The sequence below is a fragment of the Dendropsophus ebraccatus genome (genome assembly GCF_027789765.1).
Source record: "Dendropsophus ebraccatus isolate aDenEbr1 chromosome 6 unlocalized genomic scaffold, aDenEbr1.pat SUPER_6_unloc_1, whole genome shotgun sequence".
NCBI lineage: Eukaryota > Metazoa > Chordata > Amphibia > Anura > Hylidae > Dendropsophus > Dendropsophus ebraccatus.
In genome coordinates, this window is record NW_027208415.1 from 581,694 (window position 1) to 602,637 (window position 20,944).

The 20,944-nt window shown below is 50.6% G+C and overlaps 1 protein-coding gene across 6 annotated transcripts in view; it reads right to left on the minus strand.

Annotated features, from left to right (window-relative positions):
- The window catches only part of LATS1 (large tumor suppressor kinase 1), an 83,910-nt gene extending 64,178 nt beyond the window's left edge, over positions 1 to 19,732 (minus strand). For 2 of the 6 annotated variants that reach the window (XM_069955642.1, XM_069955647.1), the window contains exons 1-3: positions 19,518 to 19,624; positions 7,963 to 8,438; positions 1,235 to 1,382 (exon numbers count right to left, since the gene is read on the minus strand). In XM_069955642.1, coding sequence (XP_069811743.1) covers positions 1,235 to 1,382; positions 7,963 to 8,307 — 493 coding nt within the window. In that variant the 5' untranslated portion in view covers positions 8,308 to 8,438; positions 19,518 to 19,624. Of the gene's footprint in view, positions 1 to 1,234; positions 1,383 to 7,962; positions 8,439 to 10,877; positions 11,668 to 19,057; positions 19,200 to 19,500; positions 19,625 to 19,644 lie in introns of those variants that run through there. The other 4 variants (XM_069955645.1, XM_069955643.1, XM_069955646.1 and 1 more) reach the window with 4 other exon arrangements.
- Positions 19,733 to 20,944: the final 1,212 nt, after the last annotated feature.

The following is a 20,944-nucleotide window of genomic DNA, read 5'->3' on the forward strand; positions in this document are numbered from 1 at the left end:
CTAGTTTTGCTCATCAATATATTTTATGAGCAAAACTAATAGGACACTGGCCCTATTAGATAAGGGTGTTCGGGGAGATGATGTTGGTCACTTTTTGGCAGTTCCTTTCTGAGCTGGAAGAGTCCATTGTGTGGGGGGAGATATGTGCTGTTCTGTTCCTGGATGCGGGATGATTGTATATGAGCACTAGTGTAATATGAAGTTATCCTGTGTAATATAGAGGAGGAGGAGAAAACATAAGTAGAGTAGCAGTAACCTCTGTCCTCAATGTGGTGTTTTCTCTCTGGGAGAATACTGTGTGTTCTAAGGTTGCAGCAGGCTGTGTGTGTATATGTTATAACTGCAGCAGGCTGTGTGTGCGAGAGAGAGAGGCAGAAATTAAAGGGGTATTCTGAGCAACAGTGAAAAATCCAGGGGAGACAGGGGGTGGTTGGTTCATAATAAAGAAGTCCTATTTAACCATCCCTGTTCCCCTCACAGTGCAACATGCAATGCGCTCCCAATCCTGGGATGTCATGGCCCCACTCAGAAATGCCCACTCACCAAATCAGTGAGTGAGGCGAGGCACAGCTGTAGTCACTGACTGGCTGAGCAGGTAGTTCCTGTGGGCCTGTGATGATTCAGGAGCACGGACACTGACAGAGAGCTGATACATCTGGGCCTATGGCTGACCCCTGTATATCACAGGGATCTGACATTGTTAGTAGTGTTTCTTTGTGTAGGGTGAATAGTTAGTAATTTAGTTAGTTGTTGAGGACATGGGGGCTGGAGACTGGCTGCATCCACTGCGCACACACAGGAGAAGCTACTTTATAACTTTCTTAAGTCACTCAGAAGTCGCCCCAGGATCATGAAGGACATTAGGGAGAAGCTGCTGAGCCAGGGTGATAAATCCCCTGGCATATGACTGGCCATTTATGAAGGAGTAGATGTCGGTACTAATAAAATTCAGGAGTCGGAGCTGCGACTTACCAACTTCACAGCCCTGTTTGGAACAGTTGAGGCTAAACTGTATGAGGAGGATTTTTACGAGAAACAATGAAAATAAATAAAATATATTGGAAAAATGTTTAGAATCAAATGATCTAATAAAAAAATTAAACGATGGTGACACATTTCAAGTCCTCATAGGAGATTATATGGAATCCTTTGATTCCTTATACAGACCATAGCTTTCTCAAAAGCCATCTAGTCCGGACTCTGAATCAATAGTACATGCAAGTTAACAGTTTACCTGATGGAATCATTCCAGTGTTGTGTGATCTTCCTGAAGCAATTGAGATTTCCCTATATGAATCTTGACAACTCATCCTGCTCATATATTCAATTGCAGCTTCTATACTGCGACTACTAGTCTGCTGTAAAGCTCTGACCACCATCTCCTACAAAAAATGACAAAATTAAGAGAAAAAAAAAAAAAGAGGACTAACAAACTTTTAGGCTAGATTCAAACTTTCAGTACATTCAACTTTAATGTACCTACCTAATTTGTGCACGTAGAAGAAACAGATTTTTCCTTTTATACTGTCAGTAAGATTTATACAGATTCTGCATACAGCAACGTCCATTTACCCATCCTTTTTTCCTTTAACATGTACATTAAAAGTTAGCCTTACTTAACCCTTTAAGGACATGGCCCATTTTCGTTTTTACGTTTTCGGTTTTTCCTCCTTGTGTTTAAAAGGTCATAGCACTTGCATTTTTCCACCTAGAAACCCACATGAGCCCTTATTTTTTGCGTCACTAATTGTACTTTGCAATTACAGGCTGAATTTTTGCATAAAGTACACTGCGAAACCAGAAAAAAATTCAAAGTGTGGTGAAATTGAAAAAAAAAACGCATTTCTTTTATTTGGGGGAAATGTGTTTTTACGCCATTCGCCCTGGGGTAAAACTGAATTGTTATGCATGTTCCTCAAGTCGTTACGATTAAAACGATATATAACATGTATAACATTGTATCTGATGGCCTGTAAAAAATTCAAACCGTTGTTAACCAATATACGTTCCTTAAAATCGCTCCATTCCCAGGCTTATAGCGCTTTTATCCTTTGGTCTATGGGGCTGTGCGAGGTGTCATTTTTTGCGCCATGATGTGATCTTTCTATCGGTACCTTGATTGCCCATATACGTCTTTTTGATCGCTTTTTATTTCATTTTTTCTGGATTTGATGCGACCAAAAATGCACAATTTTGCACTTTGGGATTTTTTTGCGCTGACGCCGTTTACCGTACGAGATCAGGAATGTGATTAATTAATAGTTCGGGCGATCACGCACGCGGCGATACCAAACATGTTTATTTATTTATTTGTTTACTTTTATTTAAAACCTGGGAAAAGGGGGGTGATTCAGACTTTTATTAGGGGAGGGGGCTTTTTACTATTAACAACACTTTTTTTTTTTTTTTTTACACATATACTAGAAGCCCCCCTGGGGGACTTCTAGTATATACACTTGGATCTCTCATTGAGATCTCTGCAGCATAGATATGCTGCAGAGATCCATGAGATCGGCACTCGTTTGCTTTCGGCTGCTGCCGAAAACGAACGAGTGCCGAGCCGAGGACGGCGCCATCTTGGACGCGTCCCCGGCCGGCATCAGTAACGGAGATCGCTCTTGTCCCGACCTTGTCCCGGAGGAGCGATCTCCCCCACTAGACCCCAGGGAAACGTTGCCTCCGGTAATCGGAGGCAGCTGTCAACTTTGACAGCTGCCTCCTATTAGCTAATTAGCGGGCACGGCGATCAGACCGTGCCCGCTAATAGCAGCGGTCCCGGGCTACTCGCGGCACCCGGGATCGCGGCACTTCAAAGCGGGGCCGCCGCGCGGCCCCGCTTTGAAGTGCAGGTGCGGACATATGACGTAATCCAAAGCCAAATCTGCCATTATCTGCATGTAAAAAGCCTTTTCCCAGGTCCCCCCCTCCTTCCTCTTTTTCATCCACTTTGAAAAATCTGAAAATTGTGACTTGTTGCAGGAGACGTCCCCTGTCTGTTCTAGGGAGAGGGGAGGGGGGAGGAGGAAGGAGGGAGTTAGCCAGCAGCAGAAAGCAGATAACAGAGGATTACAGGCATGGAGCTGGGTGACAGCTGTAATCCGAGCTCAGACAGGTCACTGGTGACTGTCACTGGAGATATCCCGTGAGGGATTTGTAGATTAACTCTTTGTTGTCCTGTTTTGGTCTTTTCTTTAGCTCTCTCCATAGGAGAACAATGAAGACAGGGGGGAGAGCTTCAAACTGCTTTTTCATGATAAAAATGCATTTTTCGGATAATAAACCCAATTACAAAGTTTCTTAAAATCGCCTGGACTATTGATTTCTGCAAAAAAAAATTTCACGACAGTGACACTTTAACAAAACTTAACCCTTTGAGGACCAAGCCCAAAATGAACCAGTGGACCTTGCAAATTTTCATTTTTGTGTTATCGTTTTTTCCTCCTCCCCTTCTAAGAGCTCTAGCACTTTCAGTTTTCTATCTACAGGGCCATGTAAGTGCTTGTTTTTTTACAGGAATAGTTGTACTTTGTAATGGCATCTTTCATTCTACCATAATATGTATGATGGAATCCCCAAATTATTATTTATGAAGACATAAATTGGTGAAATCGTTATGCACTATATGGTAAAAGTGACACGACACCATTATTCTATGTCAGTCCGAACACAACCATATGCAGGTTTACACAGATTTTCTAATGTTATATATACTTTTAATGAAACCCTTTTTTTTTTTTTAGCAATTATTTATTAATAAAATGGGCCTATTGTGACGCTTATAACGGTTTTAATTTTTTTACCTACGGGGCTGTATGGGGAGTCATTTTTTCCGCCATGATCTCTAGTTTTTATTAATACCATATTTGTGAAGATCGTTTTGATTACATTTTATTAAGATATATATATATATATATATATATATATATATATATATATATATATATATATATATATATATATATATATATATTTCACATAAATAACGCGGGACATCCGCAGTTCAGTGCATGAAGAAATTTATTCCAGGTGAAATTACATGATAACAGCACAACAACATAATAGGGGGTGTGACGTTTCGACAACCTCACGTCGTCATTTTTAAGCATACTTGAGAATGACGTGAGGTCGTCGAAACGTCGCACCCCCTATTATGTTGCCGTGCTGTGTTATCATGTAATTTCACCTGAAATAAATTTCTTCATGTGCCGCGGTATTTATGTGAATTATATTGAAGAGGAGGTCCTGGGTCAAGACCTTACCGCAGACACCCAACTCATCTACCTAGGTGTGCAGCTGCACAATTAAGACAGAAATAGATTGATATATATATATATATATATCAATCAATCAAGAAAATTGGTAATCCTGTCACTTTTTTCCCCTCTTTTCGTCTACGCCGTTCGCGATGACACTTGTTATATTTAAATAGATCAGACAATTACGCATGCTATGGTATATTATATGTTTATTTATTTTTATATGTTTTATTTATATAATGGAAAAGGGGGTGATTTAAACTTTTATTGGGGGAGACATTTTTACATTTTTTTTTCCATTACACATTTTAAGTCCCCTTGGGGCACTTTTACATACAATACTTCGGTATTCACACTGATCATTGCTATGCCATAGGTATCGCATTGATCAGTGTGATAGGCGCTCTGCTGAATAAGCCTGCCTGTGGCAGACTTAAAAGGAAACCTGTCTCCCCCCGTGTTGGGGCAGAGCCCATCCAATCCCCGCAAGAGACCCTTATATTTACCCCGTTCACAAAGTCCTGCTCCTGGAGCCGCTCCCGCCACCGAGATATCACCGTGGGAAGCCAGTCGCGCGCATCAGAGAGGAGTCGACGCTCATAGAGAATGACGGCTCCATCTATTCTTTATGATCGTCGTACTCATCTCTGATGCGCGCGCAGGGCTTCCGACGATGATATCTCGACGGCGGGAGCGGCTCCAGGAGTGGGCCTTCGTGTACGGGGTAAGTATAAGGGTCTCTAGCGAGGGTGGGGGGTTTCAGCTGCGCTCTGCCCCGGCACGGGGGGTGACAGGTCCTCTTTAATCAACAGGAGCACCGGTCGGACCGCACAGAGGAAGGCGAGAGACCTCCGGCAGTCCGTTTAAACGATCGGGACTCCCGCAGTGACAGGGGACTGCAGCGGCGCGATCGTGGCGTTTAAGGGGTTAATGACACTGCAGCGCGATCGCTGCAGTCTGTCATTAACAGTGAGGGCGGATGGCACACTGCAGCCGATCCCCACCTCCTATGAAGCGCGATTCATAGGAAAGGACATACCGGTGCGCCCAGGGTCGTCTGGGGAAAGACTTCCAGGGCGTAACGGTACGTCCTTGGTCGTCTAGGGTTTAAAGGGGTTGGCCACTTTATAGTAAAATTCTTCAGTTTACAGTGTAAGTATACTAACTGTATTTACTGACAGCAGCTCCCTGTGTACCTCATGGAGCTAAACTCTAACTCCCCTGCACTGCTCTGTGATGAGCCTGTCCATAAGACGGCTGACATGGAGGAGAATGTGACCATGCCCGCCCCCCAGTGTCCACCTTTGAGCCTGTATATGCCTATAGAGGACATTGAGACGGGGCATGCTCCTCCATGTTGGCCATCTTATGGACGGAAACACCACAGAGTAGGACAGTCCAGCCTGGAGGAGGGGAGTCTGCTTTAAGCTCTATAAAAGGTACACAGGAAGCTGCTATCAGTAAGTGCTGTGACTACACTTACTAATACTGTATACTGAGCAATTTTACTATAAAGTGGCCAACTCCTTTAATAGGGGATACATTTTTAGTAGCTGAAATACTACTTGAAGCTATGTTCACACACAGTATTTTGCAACCAAAACCAAGAGTGGATTCAAAGAACAGAAAGGATGTTCACACAATGTTGAAATTAAGTGGATGGTTGCCATTAAAGACAAATCAGTGCCGCTTTTTTAGGCTATGTTCACATAGGTTCCGTAGTAATCACGGCCTTTGTAGCAACGGCCAGGATTCCTGCGGTACTTACTTAGTGCCGCCTCCTGAGGAATCCTAGGGATCCCAAGCGGTGCGCAGCCAGAAACTGACATGTCCGTTTTCTGCATCCGCTATTCACTGAATAGTGGCCGTAGAAATCCCTGTCAGTGCACCCAATAGAGCGTGCGGCTGTGGGGAGTGTGCAGTGGGAAATCAGAATTCAGCGACGCTAAAAATCACACACTAGTGTGCCACAACACACTAGTGTGCCGCAACACATGGTCGGGTGTGCCACGGGGAAAGTTCCCCAAACTATGGTGCCCCTGTGTTTTGTTCCCCGGCAATACGCAGCGATAAGTGGCGGATTATAATGTGGGCGGTTGCGTGGTGCGCTGCGGCGGGCCACGCTCCCAGTCTCCGCTGATTGGAGGAGCACGTCCTGGCCCTACGGGTGGCCAGCAGGTGAGGCGGACAGCGCCGGCGACCATCTCTGAGGAGGTGAGGATGAAGGGGGGGGGGGGGGGGAGATACCTGGGGATGCGGGACAAAAGCACGGGGGACAAAAGCACGGGAGAGAAGCATGGTGGAGAGAAGCATGGTGGAGAGAAGCATGGTGGAGAGAAGCATGGTGGAGAGAAGCATGGAAGTTAAAGTTATACAAGTCACCATTACACTTATTACGGGAAATGCATAGAAAGTGCTTTTTTCCCTGCACTAACTACTGCATCAAGGCCTCACTTCTTGGATAAAATGGTGATGTCACGACCCGACTCCCAGAGCTGTGTGGGCTGTGGCTGCTGGAGAGGATGATGGCAGAGGGATGCTCAGTGTCCCTCCAGTGCCCTGTGTCCCTCAGTGTCCCCCAGCCATCATCCTCTCCAGCAGCCACAGCCCACACAGCTCTGGGAGTCGGGTCGTGACATCAGCATTTTATCCAGGAAGTGAAGCCTTGATGCAGTAGTAAGTGCTGGGAAAAAAAACACTATGTGCATTTCCCGTAATAAGTGTACACTGGTGATTTGTAAAACTTTTGAGAGGCAATACAATACTTCAATAAAAATTTTCGCCTGACTTTTTTAAATGACGGCCATAAACTTAACTTCAACAATGCGTGGACATAGCCTTTCTGTGCTTTTAATCCAATCCCCTGGAGAGTATATATGACGAGTCCTGACACTTGCAGTTTGCTGCAGCAATTTTCTATTTTTGCATGTCATAGAGACATGTCAAAAGTTTTGATCAGTCCAGGTCTGAGAGTTTAGACCTGTATGGATGAGCTGCTGCGCATTCTCTCCCTGCTCTGTTTTAGACAAAAAAAAAGTCAAGCTCATAATTTAAGTCTATGGAGCCTGACCCTTTTTTTGTTACAGAACAGGGAGCAAGACAGGCTGCAGCGCAGTCCTCTCCCAATCGGTACGGGTCTGACAGAGACTCGGACTGATCAAAACTTTTGACATGTCAAGAGTTTTCTATGATGACACTTCAAAAACTGAGAGAAAACCCCTCTAGTAGTTAAAGGAGATGACCACCTTTGATTAAAGGGAACCCATCACTATGAAAATGCTGCCTAAGCTATCAGCATGCTGTTATAGAGCAGAAGAAGCTGAGCAGATTGATGTATATCTTTATGGGAAAAGGGATTCAGTATAACTTTTAATTTAGCATGGAAACATCAGAGATGTCAATCAATAAAGTGTCCTTAGGACAATGTCCAGCCCAGGGAATTATTACAGATAACAGAGTTGCAGTTAGTGTGTAAGTGCCTAATTTACTTTTTTAATATGGTTTACAAAAATGTTAATTAAAGGTGGCCAACCTCTTTAAATACAAGTCTCTATTATTGTAATACAATAGCAATAATGTCGTTCCCTGAGACCGTGCAGCAGTGAGCAGAGAGAGAGAAAAGAACAGAAAAATGGCTCACTTAAAAACTGCATGTGTGATTCCAGCCTGACTTCTGTACAGTAATTCCAAGCCTTAGAAGCCTTACCTCATCAAACCCTGCAGTCAGCAGGTCATGCAGCATTTTTCGATTAACTTCATTTCCACCCCTCTGAGAAGCATTTGTGGAGTTGGCAAAAGGCTGCAAAGAGTTGCGAATCTCAGCCAAAGCTTTATGATAAGGGACAAACTTAGGAGGATTACGACCCTGCCTTGGATCTTCAGGTTTAGAAGGCCCCTGGTCAGCCTTTCCAACATCGGATGGTTTGGGTAAATGGCGGAGACTCTCGCGTATTTCCAGCAACATCTGTCTGCTATTGCCTGGGCAATTGCTTGCCGGGAATGTTTTAGGCCTCATTTGCCTGTAGCCCTCTGGTTTCTCCCCCCTCTTCATGAAAACACATGTATTTGTGTTACTTCTTTCAAAGACAAAGCTAAAAAAGTAATTGTATGAAATAGTAATGGAAGACAGTCTTTTCAGTAGCTTGTGGGTAAGTCCAGCACTCACAAAAATTTAATCTGAACCTGAGATATAAAAGAAAGAAAAAAAAAAAAAAAAAAAGACAAGAATGTTTATATGAATATTAGTATACAATATTATCACCCCAAAACAGCGGGGGGTTAACCAAATATAATTAAAGGAGAACGCCAGCGAATTTTTTTTCTTTCAAATTGAATGGTATCAAAGTAATACAGCGTTGTAATTTACTTCTAATTAAAAAACTTAAGTCTTCCAAAACTTATCAGCTGCTGTATGTCCTGCAGGAAGTGTTGTATTCTCTCCAGTCTGACATAGTGCTATCAGCTGCCACCTCTATCCTAGTAAGGAACTGTTCAGAGCAGGAGAGGTTTTCTATAGGGATTTTCTACTGCTCTGGACAGTCATGGACAGAGGTGGCAGCAGAGAGCACTGTGTCAGACTGGAAAGTATACACCACTTCTGGTAAGTGAAGAAAAAACAAAACAAAAAACCCTTTCCTTTTTTAATACAAGTCAACGGGAAAAAGATTCTGCAGTGTGGGATAATTTTATTTTCCTCTTAAGGATAGAACAACTATGCTATTGTAATTTGCAACAATATCCATGATTTATACAAAACAAACGATGCATTGGAATGAATGGAATCCCGCCTGGAGTGTATACACATAGTATATGCTGCGGCCGGGATTCCATCCGGAGGCACGAAATACTGACATGTCAGTTTTCTGCGGCCACTATTCATTGAATAGCGGCCGCACAAGACATGTCAGTTCACATAATTGAACATGCGGCTCCGGCCTCGCGCTCCATTGTATGCAGCGGTGAACTGGGGTGCATTTGCATCTGAATTCACCAGAAATGAAGATCATCCGGTCAGTACTGCAGTACCAGCCGGGATGATCTTCAGTCACAGAACGGCCAGTGTTATATGTAGCGTGAACCCGGCCTCATAGTATGTTTGTTTCTTATTTTTGTGTGTGTGGAGGCGGCCTAAAAGTAAAGCAGCCATAGGTGGACATACGCTGTATGTAGGGATGTTCTCCATACACAGCGTCCGTTGCTCTCACAATTTCATTACAGTGCACCCAGACACAGCTTTTTTTTGTGCCGTTTTCCGGTCTCCAAAACAAACGCCAGAAAATCTGCTAAAGATTACCGTATTTTCCGTCGTATAAGACGGAAAAAAATCGGGGGGGGGGGGGGGGAATGGGGTCGTCTTATATGCCGGGTATGGTCGCCCCTTACGGGGGGGGGGGGGGGGTGTCTCAAAAATGGCCCCATTCCCACCGTATGGGGTGAACACTATATAAAAAAACAAAAAAACTTTCAACTCACCTATGGCCCCCGTTCCTGGCCTCCGCGCGCCTCTCGGACCGTTCCTGGCGCAGGCAGCGTGACGTACACTACCTGCGTCGGAGTTTGCAGAACCTCTCCCCGGCAGCCAAGCGTCTCATCGGACAGGCTCGGAGAAGCTTGGCTGCCAGGAGAGCTTCGGGAGAATGAGCGAGGCTTCAGGAACTTCCAGCGCCTCTCTCTTTCTCCAGAAGCTATCCCGGCAGCCGTGCTTCTCCGATGAGACGCTCGGCTGCCAGGGAGAGGTTCCTCGATCTTTGTCCCCGGTAGTGTACGTCACACTGTCTGTGCCAGTACGGTAAGGGAGGCGCGCAGAGACAGGGAACAGGCCCTAGATGACTTAAATGTTCTCTTTTTTTTTTAATTTAGCTGCAGGTAACCCCTGCCTGACCACAGCAGGGCTGCGGTCAGGCAGGGGTTAACATTTTCCAGTGTATAAGGTGAACCCCTGGCAATTCTTATATGCCGGAAAATACGGTAGGTTGGCGTTTTTGACTTGAGGTGTGAACGGCTTTTATTGCCTTTGGAATACCACTGAACACTAAAAAGGAAAGTAACGACACAGTTTGCAGAAGAAAAAAAAAACCCTCAGCATGCTGCGTTTTGGTAAAAATGAAAGCCAATGCATGCGATTTACCATTTACACAGGCCAATTAATGGCAGGGTCTATTGCTAGAAACACTCCTGCGGCCGATAATCAGACCGTGTAATAGCAAAAATAATCCGCCAAGCAGTGTGAAAACGCCTGATCCTCCGTCTTCAGAACAGGCTTTCAAATTTACTGTTATCAGCTGCATATCATCCTGCGTAAACAGAGTAATATGTGGCCAATAAAAAAGAAAAACTGACAGCACAGATATGTATATAGGATACACTGTACATATAGGATCACAAACGGCAGTCTATACTTACCATCAGCATTGCTTGTGATCCGGGATTCAGGTCTTCCATCCTATGGCTGTATCTGCAGCCCCGCCTCCTCCAAAATGATTGACAGGCGTGAACACCAGAGACCCAGATACCGGACCACAAGCAGCATGACTGTTAAAAGGGGAATTCCACATAAAGAAAACTTGCTTTCTATTAAAAGTACATTAAAAGTTATATAGATGTGTCTATATAACGTATTACCATATCTGTGTGGTTCTGCACCACTGGTAGCTGTTTGAAATCCAGAAAGTGGAGAAAAATGGCCTCTGTGCCAATACATGTTGTCTCCTGCTCCCACTGCTCTCCCACCTTAGAAGACAAAAATTACATGCTTCTGTCTCACATTGTGTGTGTTTGCTGAGCACAGGCTGATGATGCAGACAGGGAGCAGGGCGTGATGTCACAGGATGCTTGGCTGGATCCCCCAATCCCCTGAGTGATTCACCATCTCTCACCAGCCAGAAGCAGGTGCTGCAACTTCACTGATTGTGCAAAAGTCTGCAGTGAAATAAGGGCTGTGTTCACACATGTTGGAGTTTCATTGCAGTACTGCAGTGTATACACAAAAATGATGCAGTAAGGGTCCATTTACACAGAAAGATTACCTGACAGATTATCTGCCAAAGATTTGAAGCCAAAGCCAGGAATGGATTTGAAAAGGGGAGAAATCTAAAGCTTTCCTTTATGACCTAATCTCTGTTTTAAGTCTAAAGTTTAAACGGACTCACACAATTAAATGATGCTAAAAGGCACAGAGGATCAGAGCCGTTACTGCCAATCCCATCTGGAGAAAAAACAAGGCACAAACAGTATATCCCATGTAAGAAAATATCGGATAAAGTCTTTATTGTGGGGCTCAACCTCAAAGATAAAAGATGCTTGATCATAATATGTGCGTGGAGATGAAAAGAAACTGTCCGTGCCGCCGCCCGCACCAGTCCCCCATCCCGTGGGCATACATAAATACTACACTGCCGCTAATTGCCCAACAGCCTGAGACCCTGCTGTCAGCCCTGTCCCGGCTGGCTCCCGCAGCAGCAGTCCCCCACCCCTGGGGCATACATATATACCCCTCAACTGCCGCTGCCCGTACCACCCCTCCCCCACCGCCTACTCCTCACTCTCACTCGCCTGCCCCCCCCACTCCTCACTCCTCACTCGCCTGCCCCGATACCTGTAATATAGAGGTCAGCCATAGTGATATACAGGGGGTCAGCCATAGTGATATAGAAGGTCACTGTGGGGGCACGCAATAGCGCGCACACACACACACACACACACACACAGCCTGCTGCAGTCAACGCGCACACACACACACAGCTGCAGCCATAGAACAGAAGAAAAAAAAAAAAAAAATCTTCTCCCAGAGAGAAAACACCACACTGAGAACAGAGGTTACTGCTACACTACTTATGTCTTCTCCTCCTCCTCTATATTACACAGGATTAGTGATGTCACGATACCAGAATTTTGAGTTCGATATCAATACCAACTTTTTTTTTTTCAATGCTCGATACCAATTCGATACTGAATAAATTATATTGAAAATTAGAAATGCCCCCCCTGCCCCCCATCAGGTCCGTACGAACCATTCACATTCCTTTAATTTTATTACTTTAAAAAAGTTTCCATTATTTAAAGTAAATGTGCTTTAAAAATTGCCCTATTCTCACTCCTAACACTGTTACCTGTCTGGCTGTGGTGTGAGGGGTCTTTTTTTTTGTGCCATGATCTGTAGTTTTATTCAGTAGCATGTTTTTATGTGCTACTGAACTTGGTGTTTTTTTGCGTTTGCACTGTTTACCGTTTGTGATCAGGAAGGTGATAATTTTATAGTAAGGACATTAACACTCCAACTATCTGGGGACAACGGAGGTTGTAGTCATGTAACACCATCTATCAGGGGGATGGGATGATATGGGCTGTAGTCATGTAACACTTCAGCTATCTGGGGGGATGGTGGGGGTTGTAGTCATGTAACACACACACACCACACACTTTAGCTATCAGAGGATGATGGGGATTGTAGTCAAGTAACACACACCAGACATCAGGGGGACTATGGGGATTGTAGTAATGTAATACACTTCAGCTTTAAGGGGATGATGGGGGTTGTGGTCACGCAACACACACTTGTTGATTTGGGCAGCAGGGTAATCAGGCTACAGCCCCCCCTTCCCAGTCAGAGCACGACCGACACCCTCCTCACCCGCACTGATGTCTGCCCCGGGAGTCTCCTGACGGCCGGCCTGCCACTCCTCCTCACAGTCCTGTGCTGCTAGATGGCCCTGTCTCCTTCAGCCTCCCCCTCCTCCAGCCTTCCTCTCCGTCCTCCTCGCGCTGCTCTCTCTCTCCTGCCGCTGACCCTGCTCTGCCCTTTGGATGACCTGAGCTATGCAATGCTATATATTATTGCTGTAGCATTGCATAGATCAGTATCAGTGCTCTGCTATCAACAGAGACACCGGGAAGGTGAGTGCGGACCTCGGGCTGTGAGGTGACCCATCAGCCCCCCCCGCACTCACATTGCGGGGTGCCGATCGGACACTTCACAGCCACCTGTCAATCATTCATTTCAATGCCGCGATCACATTACATTGCGGCATTGAAAGGGTTACATGCAGTCATTAGCAGCCGAGGTCTGTTACACATAGTAGCCGACCCCTGCCGCATATAGAGCGCGCTCAGGAGGGGAGAATGCCGCTGTCAGTTGTGACAGCGGCATGTATACAGTTACATAGCCGGCAATTTGAATTTGGCGCCGCTGGGGGCAGAAGCTGCGCAGGACCGAAGACATGACAGGTGGGAGCAGGGGGCGGCACACAGAGAACACAGCCGGCGCTCAGATAGTCGCTGGCCGTGTTCTCTGCTTTATACTTTGTTAATTTGCATAATTGCGCAGTTTAACAAAGTCTTGATACCAGGAAATCCTGGTACCGAATAGTTTTTTGCCCCGGAATATCGATAGTAGTATCTAGGGCTGGGCGGTATACCGCAAAAATACCGATACCGTCACTGGCGTCGGTTAACCGACCTCAACTTAGCCAGGACGGTATCTGCGGTATTTTTGTAATTTTTCTGCTGCTCCTCCTCCAGCTCGGACATGCCGGCGTCACTGCACACACAGCACAATAACTTGTGCAGGGACGCCGGTATCAGAGCGGGAGGTGGAGGAGCAGCAGGGTCCAGGTGACAATGCCGCCCGCCCCGCCCCCCGCAGCCAAGCGCCCCCCGCCCGTCCGAGCGCCCTCACCCCTTCCCTCCCCACCCGTCCAGGCCCCGTCCCGCCGCACCTGTCCGTCCATGCGCCCACCCGTCAAGTCCGGTCCCGTCCGGCGTCCCTGCACACACAGCATTGCCCTCCCCGCCACGCTCGGACGGGACTTGTGTCGGGAAGTGAGGTGCAGGTCGGTCGGGCATTCCGCCTAACAGCCGGGGCTGACCAGCTCTACATATCACGTCCCGCCGCCCCGGCCACACATGCAGGTCCCGGTCTCTGCAGCAGGCTGCAGAGACTGTAATGGTGATGGTCCTGCGGGTCCTGGAGCTGAACAGCGGGATCTGCATCCCCCGATCCCGTTCTACAGCTCCAGTAATGGCAGCGACGCTATCACCATTACAGTCTCTGCAGCCTCCTGCAGAGACCGGGACCTGCATGTGTGGCCGGGAGGGGAACCTGTGTGCCTGAATAAGAGGAGGGCAAAGTCCCCCTGTGTCCCCCCCCCAGTCGCCCCATTCCCCCTGTGTCCCCCCCCAGTCGCCCCATTCCCCCTGTGTCCCCCCCCAGCTTCCCCAGTCCCCTGGTGTCTGCCCCAGTCCCCCTGTGTCCTCCCCAGCTGCCCCATTCCCCCTGTGCCTCCCCCAGCTGCCCCAGTCCCCCTGTGTCCCCCCCCAGCTGCCCCAGTCCCCCTGTGTCCCCCCCCAGCTGCCCCAGTCCCCCTGTGTCCCCCCCAGCTGCTCCAGTCCCCCCAGCTGCCCCAGTCCCCCTGTGTCCCCCCCCAGCTGCTTCATTCCCCCTGTGTCCCCCCAGCTGCTCCAGTCCCCCTGTGTCCCCCCCCCCAGCTGCTCCAGTCCCCCTGTGTCCCCCCCAGCTGCTCCAGTCCCCCTGTGTCCCCCCCCAGCTGCTCCAGTCCCTCTGTGTCCCCCCCCCAGCAGCCCCAGTCCCCTGGTGTCTGCTCCAGTCCCCCTGTGTCCCCCCCAGATGCTCCAGTCCCCCTGTGTCCCCCCCCCAGATGCTCCAGTCCCCCTGTGTCCCCCCCCAGATGCTCCAGTCCCCCTGTGTCCCCCCCCAGATGCTCCAGTCCCCCTGTGTCCCCCCCCCAGCTGCCCCAGTCCCCCTGTGTCCCCCCCAGCTGCTCCAGTCCCTCCCAGCTGCCCCAGTCCCCCTGTGTCCCCCCCCCAGCTGCTCCAGTCCCCCTGTGTCCCCCCCCCAGCTGCTCCAGTCCCCCTGTGTCCCCCCCAGCTGCTCCAGTCCCCGTGTCCCCCCCAGCTGCTCCAGTCCCCCTGTGTCCCCCCAGCTGCTCCAGTCCCCCTGTGTCCCCCCCCAGATGCTCCAGTCCCCCTGTGTCCCCCCCCAGCTGCTCCAGTCCCCCTGTGTCCCCCCAGCTGCTCCAGTCCCCCTGTGTCCCCCCCAGCTGCTCCAGTCCCCCTGTGTCCCCCCCAGCTGCTCCAGTCCCCCTGTGTCCCCCCGAGCTGCTCCAGTCCCTCTGTGTCCCCCCCCAGCAGCCCCAGTCCCCTGGTGTCTGCTCCAGTCCCCCTGTGTCCCCCCCAGCTGCTCCAGTCCCCCTGTGTCCCCCCCCAGCTGCTCCAGTCCCCCTGTGTCCCCCCCCAGATGCTCCAGTCCCTCTGTGTCCCCCCCCAGCAGCCCCAGTCCCCTGGTGTCTGCTCCAGTCCCCCTGTGTCCCCCCCAGCTGCTCCAGTCCCCCTGTGTCCCCCCCAGCTGCTCCAGTCCCCCTGTGTCCCCCCCAGATGCTCCAGTCCCCCTGTGTCCCCCCCCCCAGCTGCTCCAGTCCCCCTGCGTCCCCCCCAGCTGCCCCAGTCCCCCTGCGTCCCCCCCAGCTGCTCCAGTCCCCCTGCGTCCCCCCCAGCTGCTCCAGTCCCCCTGTGTCCCCCCCAGCTGCCCCAATCCCCCTGTGTCCCCCCCAGCTTCCCCAGTCCCCTGGTGTCTGCTCCAGTCCCCCGTGCCCCAGCCCCCCTCTGTCCCCCCCCAGCTGCCCCAGTCCCCTGGTGTCTGCCCCAGTCCCCCTGTGTCCTCCCCAGCTGCCCCATTCCCCCTGTGTCCCCCCTGTGTCTGCCCCAGTCCCCCCGTGTCCCCCCTGTGTCTGCCCCAGTCCCCCCGTGTCCCCCCTGTGTCTGCCCCTGTCCCCCCGTGTCTGCCCCTGTCCCCCCATGTCCCCCCCAGCTGCCCCAGTCCCCCCCGTGTCCCCCCAGCTGCCCCAGTCCCCCTGTGTCACCCCCAGTCTGACCCAGTCACCCCCTGCCTGCCCCAGACCCCCCTCAGTCCCCCCCAGCTGCCCCAGTCCCTCTTTGTCCCCCCCCCCCGCTGCCCCAGTCCCCCTGGTGTCTGCTCCAGTCCCCCCCAGATTCCCCAGTCCCCCTGTGCCCCCCCCCCGCTGCCCCAGTCCCCCTGTGTCCCCCCCCCCCCAGCTGCCCCAGTCCCCCTGGTGTCTGCTCCAGTCCCCCTGTGTCTCCCCCAGTCCCCCTGTGTCTCCCCCAGTCCCCCTGTGTCTGCCCCAGTCGCCCCATTCCCCCTGTGTCCCCCCCCCCCCCAGCTTCCCCAGTCCCCTGGTGTCTGCCCCAGTCCCCCTGTGTCCCCCCCAGCTACCCCAGTCTCCCTGTGTGTCCCCCAGCTTCCCCAGTCCCCCTGTGTCTGCCCCAGTGTCCCCCCCCGCTGCACCAGTCCCCCTGGTGTCTGCTCCAGTCCCCCCCAGATTCCCCAGTCCCCCTGTGTCCCCCCCCCCAGCTGCCCCAGTCCCCCTGTGTCCCCCCCCCCCCCCAGCTGCCCCAGTCCCCCTGTGTCCCCCCCCCCCCCAGCTGCCCCAGTCCCCCTGGTGTCTGCTCCAGTCCTCCTGTGTCTCCCCCAGTCCCCCTGTGTCTCCCCCAGTCCCCCTGTGTCTGCCCCAGTCGCCCCATTCCCCCTGTGTCCCCCCCCCCCAGCTTCCCCAGTCCCCTGGTGTCTGCCCCAGTCCCCCTGTGTCCCCCCCAGCTGCCCCAGTCTCCCTGTGTGTCCCCCAGCTTCCCCAGTCCCCCTGTGTCTGCCCCAGTGTCCCCCCCAGCTGCCCCAGTGTCCCCCTGCCTGCCCCAGACCCCCTTCAGTCACCCACAGCTGCCCCAGTCCCCCTGTGTTCCCCCCCCCCCCCCTGCTGCCCCAGTCCCCCTGGTGTCTGCTCCAGTCCCCCCCCAGCTGCCCCAGTCCGCCCCCCCTCTTATAATCATACACCCCTGTCCTCCCCCCGTATAGTCATACGCCCCTATCCGCCCCCCTATGTATAGTCATATGCCCCTATCTGCCCCCCCCTGTATAGTCATATGCCCCTATCTGCCCCCCCCTGTATAGTCATACATCTCTATTAGTCATACACCCCTGTCCGCCCCCCCGTATAGTCACACACCCCTATCCACGCTCCCTGTATAGTCACACACCCCTATTCGCCCTCCCTGTATAGTCACCCACCCCTATCCGCCCCACCCTGTATAGTCACACACCCCTATCCGCCCCCCCTGTATAGTCATACACCCCTATCCGCCCCCCATCCCTATGCGCTGCCTGTATAGTCCTGTAACCCGATCCCAACCTCCTGTATAGTAATACACCCCAATCCATCCCCCCCCATATAGTCATACACACCTATCCCTCTGTGACCTGTGTATACCCTGTAGAGGCTGTATACCTGTATATACACATGTCCAGGTCTCTGCTGAGACCCCCTAATAATGACAAATAATAATAATGATAATAGACTAACCATGGGTTGCTGCTCAGTGAGTTCTATTTTACTTTTTTGAATCAAAATATCGCCAGTTTGGCACAGCAAGTGGGTGTGGTTTGCAAAAAAGGGGTGTGTCATAATTATCGTTCAATTATCGTTACCGCGGCTACATGTGCGATAAACCGCGATATTGATTTAGGCCAATATCGCCCAGCCCTAGTAGTATCGATATTTCGGTGCATCGTGCATCCCTACACAGGATATCTTCATATTACACTGCTGCTCATATACAGTCATCCACCACTCAGGAAGAGAACAGCACAGATCTCCCCCCACACAATGTTTCTGAGCTGGAAGAGTCCAAACTGCCAAACAGTGACCAACAACTTTTCCATGACCACCCTTATGTAATAGGGCCAGTGTCCTATTACTGATATATCCCCCGACCACCCTTATGTAATAGGGCCCGCAGCAGTGTTTTCATTCCTCTGCAAGTATGTAATGCCGGCCCCTCTAATCGCCCACCATATACGTTACCTGTTCGGCGCCGCGGCTGCATCTGAGGCTCCCATCGGTCCCACTCAGCCCGCCGCAGTAACTGATTGGCTGAGCGGGACCGACAGGAGCCTTAGATGTAGCCGTGGCGCCGAAAAGGTAACATATGCTGCGGGGGGCTAAAGGGGCCACCGTTACATACTCGTAGCGGCATGTAAATTTCGCTGTGGGTATGTAACCTCATTGAAGATCACAGCACCTGGATTTGCAACGGATTTTGCTGCATACTCGCAGCGTGAAATCAGCGTCAAATCTGTTATATGTGAAGCTGCCCTTACAGTAGCGGAAAATATGCTGTGAAATACCAGGCAGAGGATCTGAGGGTGGCCTCCGATTTGTCAGTCATGAAGGAGAGTGTCCTCTGGTAATTTTGACAATACATTTAATGACATTTCGAGCATATTGGAAATGTGTGTAGAAAATACTGCAGGCCACTAGTGTTGTGCAAAGCTCGGCAACATTAGCCAAACACTCAGCATTTGATTCTTCACAGTTGCATAAGTTGGATGCCGCTCTAGTCTGTGGCCATATCTATGTTTGCTGGGAGTCCCTAGGATGGCATCCAACTTCTGCACCCTCGAGAAATCAAATGCCGAGTGTTCTGATAATGTTGTCGAACATTTTACCAGGTCCGCTTAACACTACCTGCCACTGCACAGTGTGAGCTGCGGTGTTTAAAGGGGTACTCCAGCCCGGGGGTATTTTTTTTTAGCTCTGGCCAGGGAGGGGGTGGTTATGGACGGCAGAGGTCTAGGCATGTCTAATACATCACAAGCCAATGGGGTCTATCAGAATTCACTGGTATAAGTCTGCAGACTGATCTGCACCATTATTTACTGCAGCTAAAATACTAATGTGAATAGTGCCTAAGGTTACTATCCAGTATATGTGAGGTACCTGGGTCTTTGCACACAATGTAATTAATGGCTATACGGTATCACTTGGTACAGTACAGTGGGTACAGGCAGGATGGCCAATGCCTCTTATGCTGTAACGCGGCTTCCTACAGCTGTGTAATCCGCATGCCACAGAACACTCATCCCTGAATACCCCCCCCCCCCCCCCCGATTTCGGACTCTTTGTTCTGGAAGTGCGTGCTACTGACTTCCATTGCTTGCAACAAGTACAGCGGCTCGAGGGACACAGCTCACGCTGCCTTCACCCTCTTCTCCGCTTATACTGAAAGGTGAAGACGCAGTCTGTACCGGACAGCTTTCCACAACATTGGTGCGAGGCCCGCTGCCATGGTTACAAATAACCCTGCGCTTGTTTCTCGGCCGCGTACCACCTTACATTCCACCGGGGTCACACAGCAACTCGTGATCGGTGCTTTTCCTTACTTGCTCCACTCACTCACCACCAACTTCTGAGGATTAAGCGCAATTCCGGGCGGCCATTTTGTGGTTTGCAGGTACCCGGATGTTGGTATTTTTTTCCCTTTCGCTGGTTCCTCCCACTGTCATCCGCCCAGACCCCGTGCTTACGTCATGACGCTGACGGACCGATCTCAAGAGGCCTGACGCTAGGGTAGAAACTAGAATGGAGTGTCCAGAAGGAGGTTAAAGGACCTTTGATGATGTCATGCCCATGTGACCAGTCTCATGTGTGGGAGGAGCTATCTTCCTCTCCTAGGTTTTCTATGAGGAAGCTGGTTTCCCGGGCTTTTTGTGCAGTGTATACAATCAGCAGGAGGTAAGCCACATTGAGGGCACTGCTCTGCAGGGTCAGGAGTGTGTGGGTGAGATGGTGTGTGGGTGCAGTGTTATGTGATGGTCTGCAGGGTCAGTGTGGGGGGGGCACTGTTATGTGATGGTCTGCAGGGTCAGTGTGTGGGGGGCACTATCATGTGATGGTCTGCAGGGTCAGTGTGTGGGGGGCACTATTATGTGATGGTCTGCAGGGTCAGTGTGTGGGGGGGCACTATTATGTGATGGTCTGCAGGGTCAGTGTGTGGGGGGGCACTATTATGCGATGGTCTGCATGGTGTGTGGGGGGGGGGCTTTGTTATGCGATGGTCTGCAGGGTCAGTGTGTAGGGGGCACTGTTATGTGATGGTCTGCAGGGTCAGTGTGTGGGGGGCACTATCATGTGATGGTCTGCAGGGTCAGTGTGTGGGGGGCACTATTATGTGATGGTCTGCAGGGTCAGTGTGTGGGGGGGCACTATTATGTGATGGTCTGCAGGGTCAGTGTGTGGGGGGGCACTATTATGCGATGGTCTGCAGGGTCAGTGTGTGGGGGGGCACTATTATGTGATGGTCTGCAGGGTCAGTGTGTGGGGGGCACTATTATGTGATGGTCTGCAGGGTCAGTGTGTGGGGGGGCACTATTATGTGATGGTCTGCAGGGTCAGTGTGTGGGGGGGGGCACTATTATGTGATGGTCTGCAGGGTCAGTGTGTGGGGGGGCACTATTATGCGATGGTCTGCAGGGTCAGTGTGTGGGGGGGCACTATTATGCGATGGTCTGCAGGGTCAGTGTGTGTGGGTGCACTGTTATGCGATGGTCTGCAGGGTCAGTGTCAGTGGGGACACTGTTATGCGATGTTCTGCAGGGTGAAGGGTGTGTGGATGCACTGTATGCAATGGTCTGCAGGGTTAGGGGTGTGTGGTTGCATTGTTATGCAATGGTCTGCAGGGTTAGGGGTGTGTGGTTGCATTGTTATGCAATGGTCTGCAGGGTTAGGGGTGTGTGGTTGCATTGTTATGCAATGGTCTGCAGGGTCAGGGCTATAAAGTAGCTGCCAGAGGTTGGTCTGACGTCATGTGGGGCTGCACAATCCTTC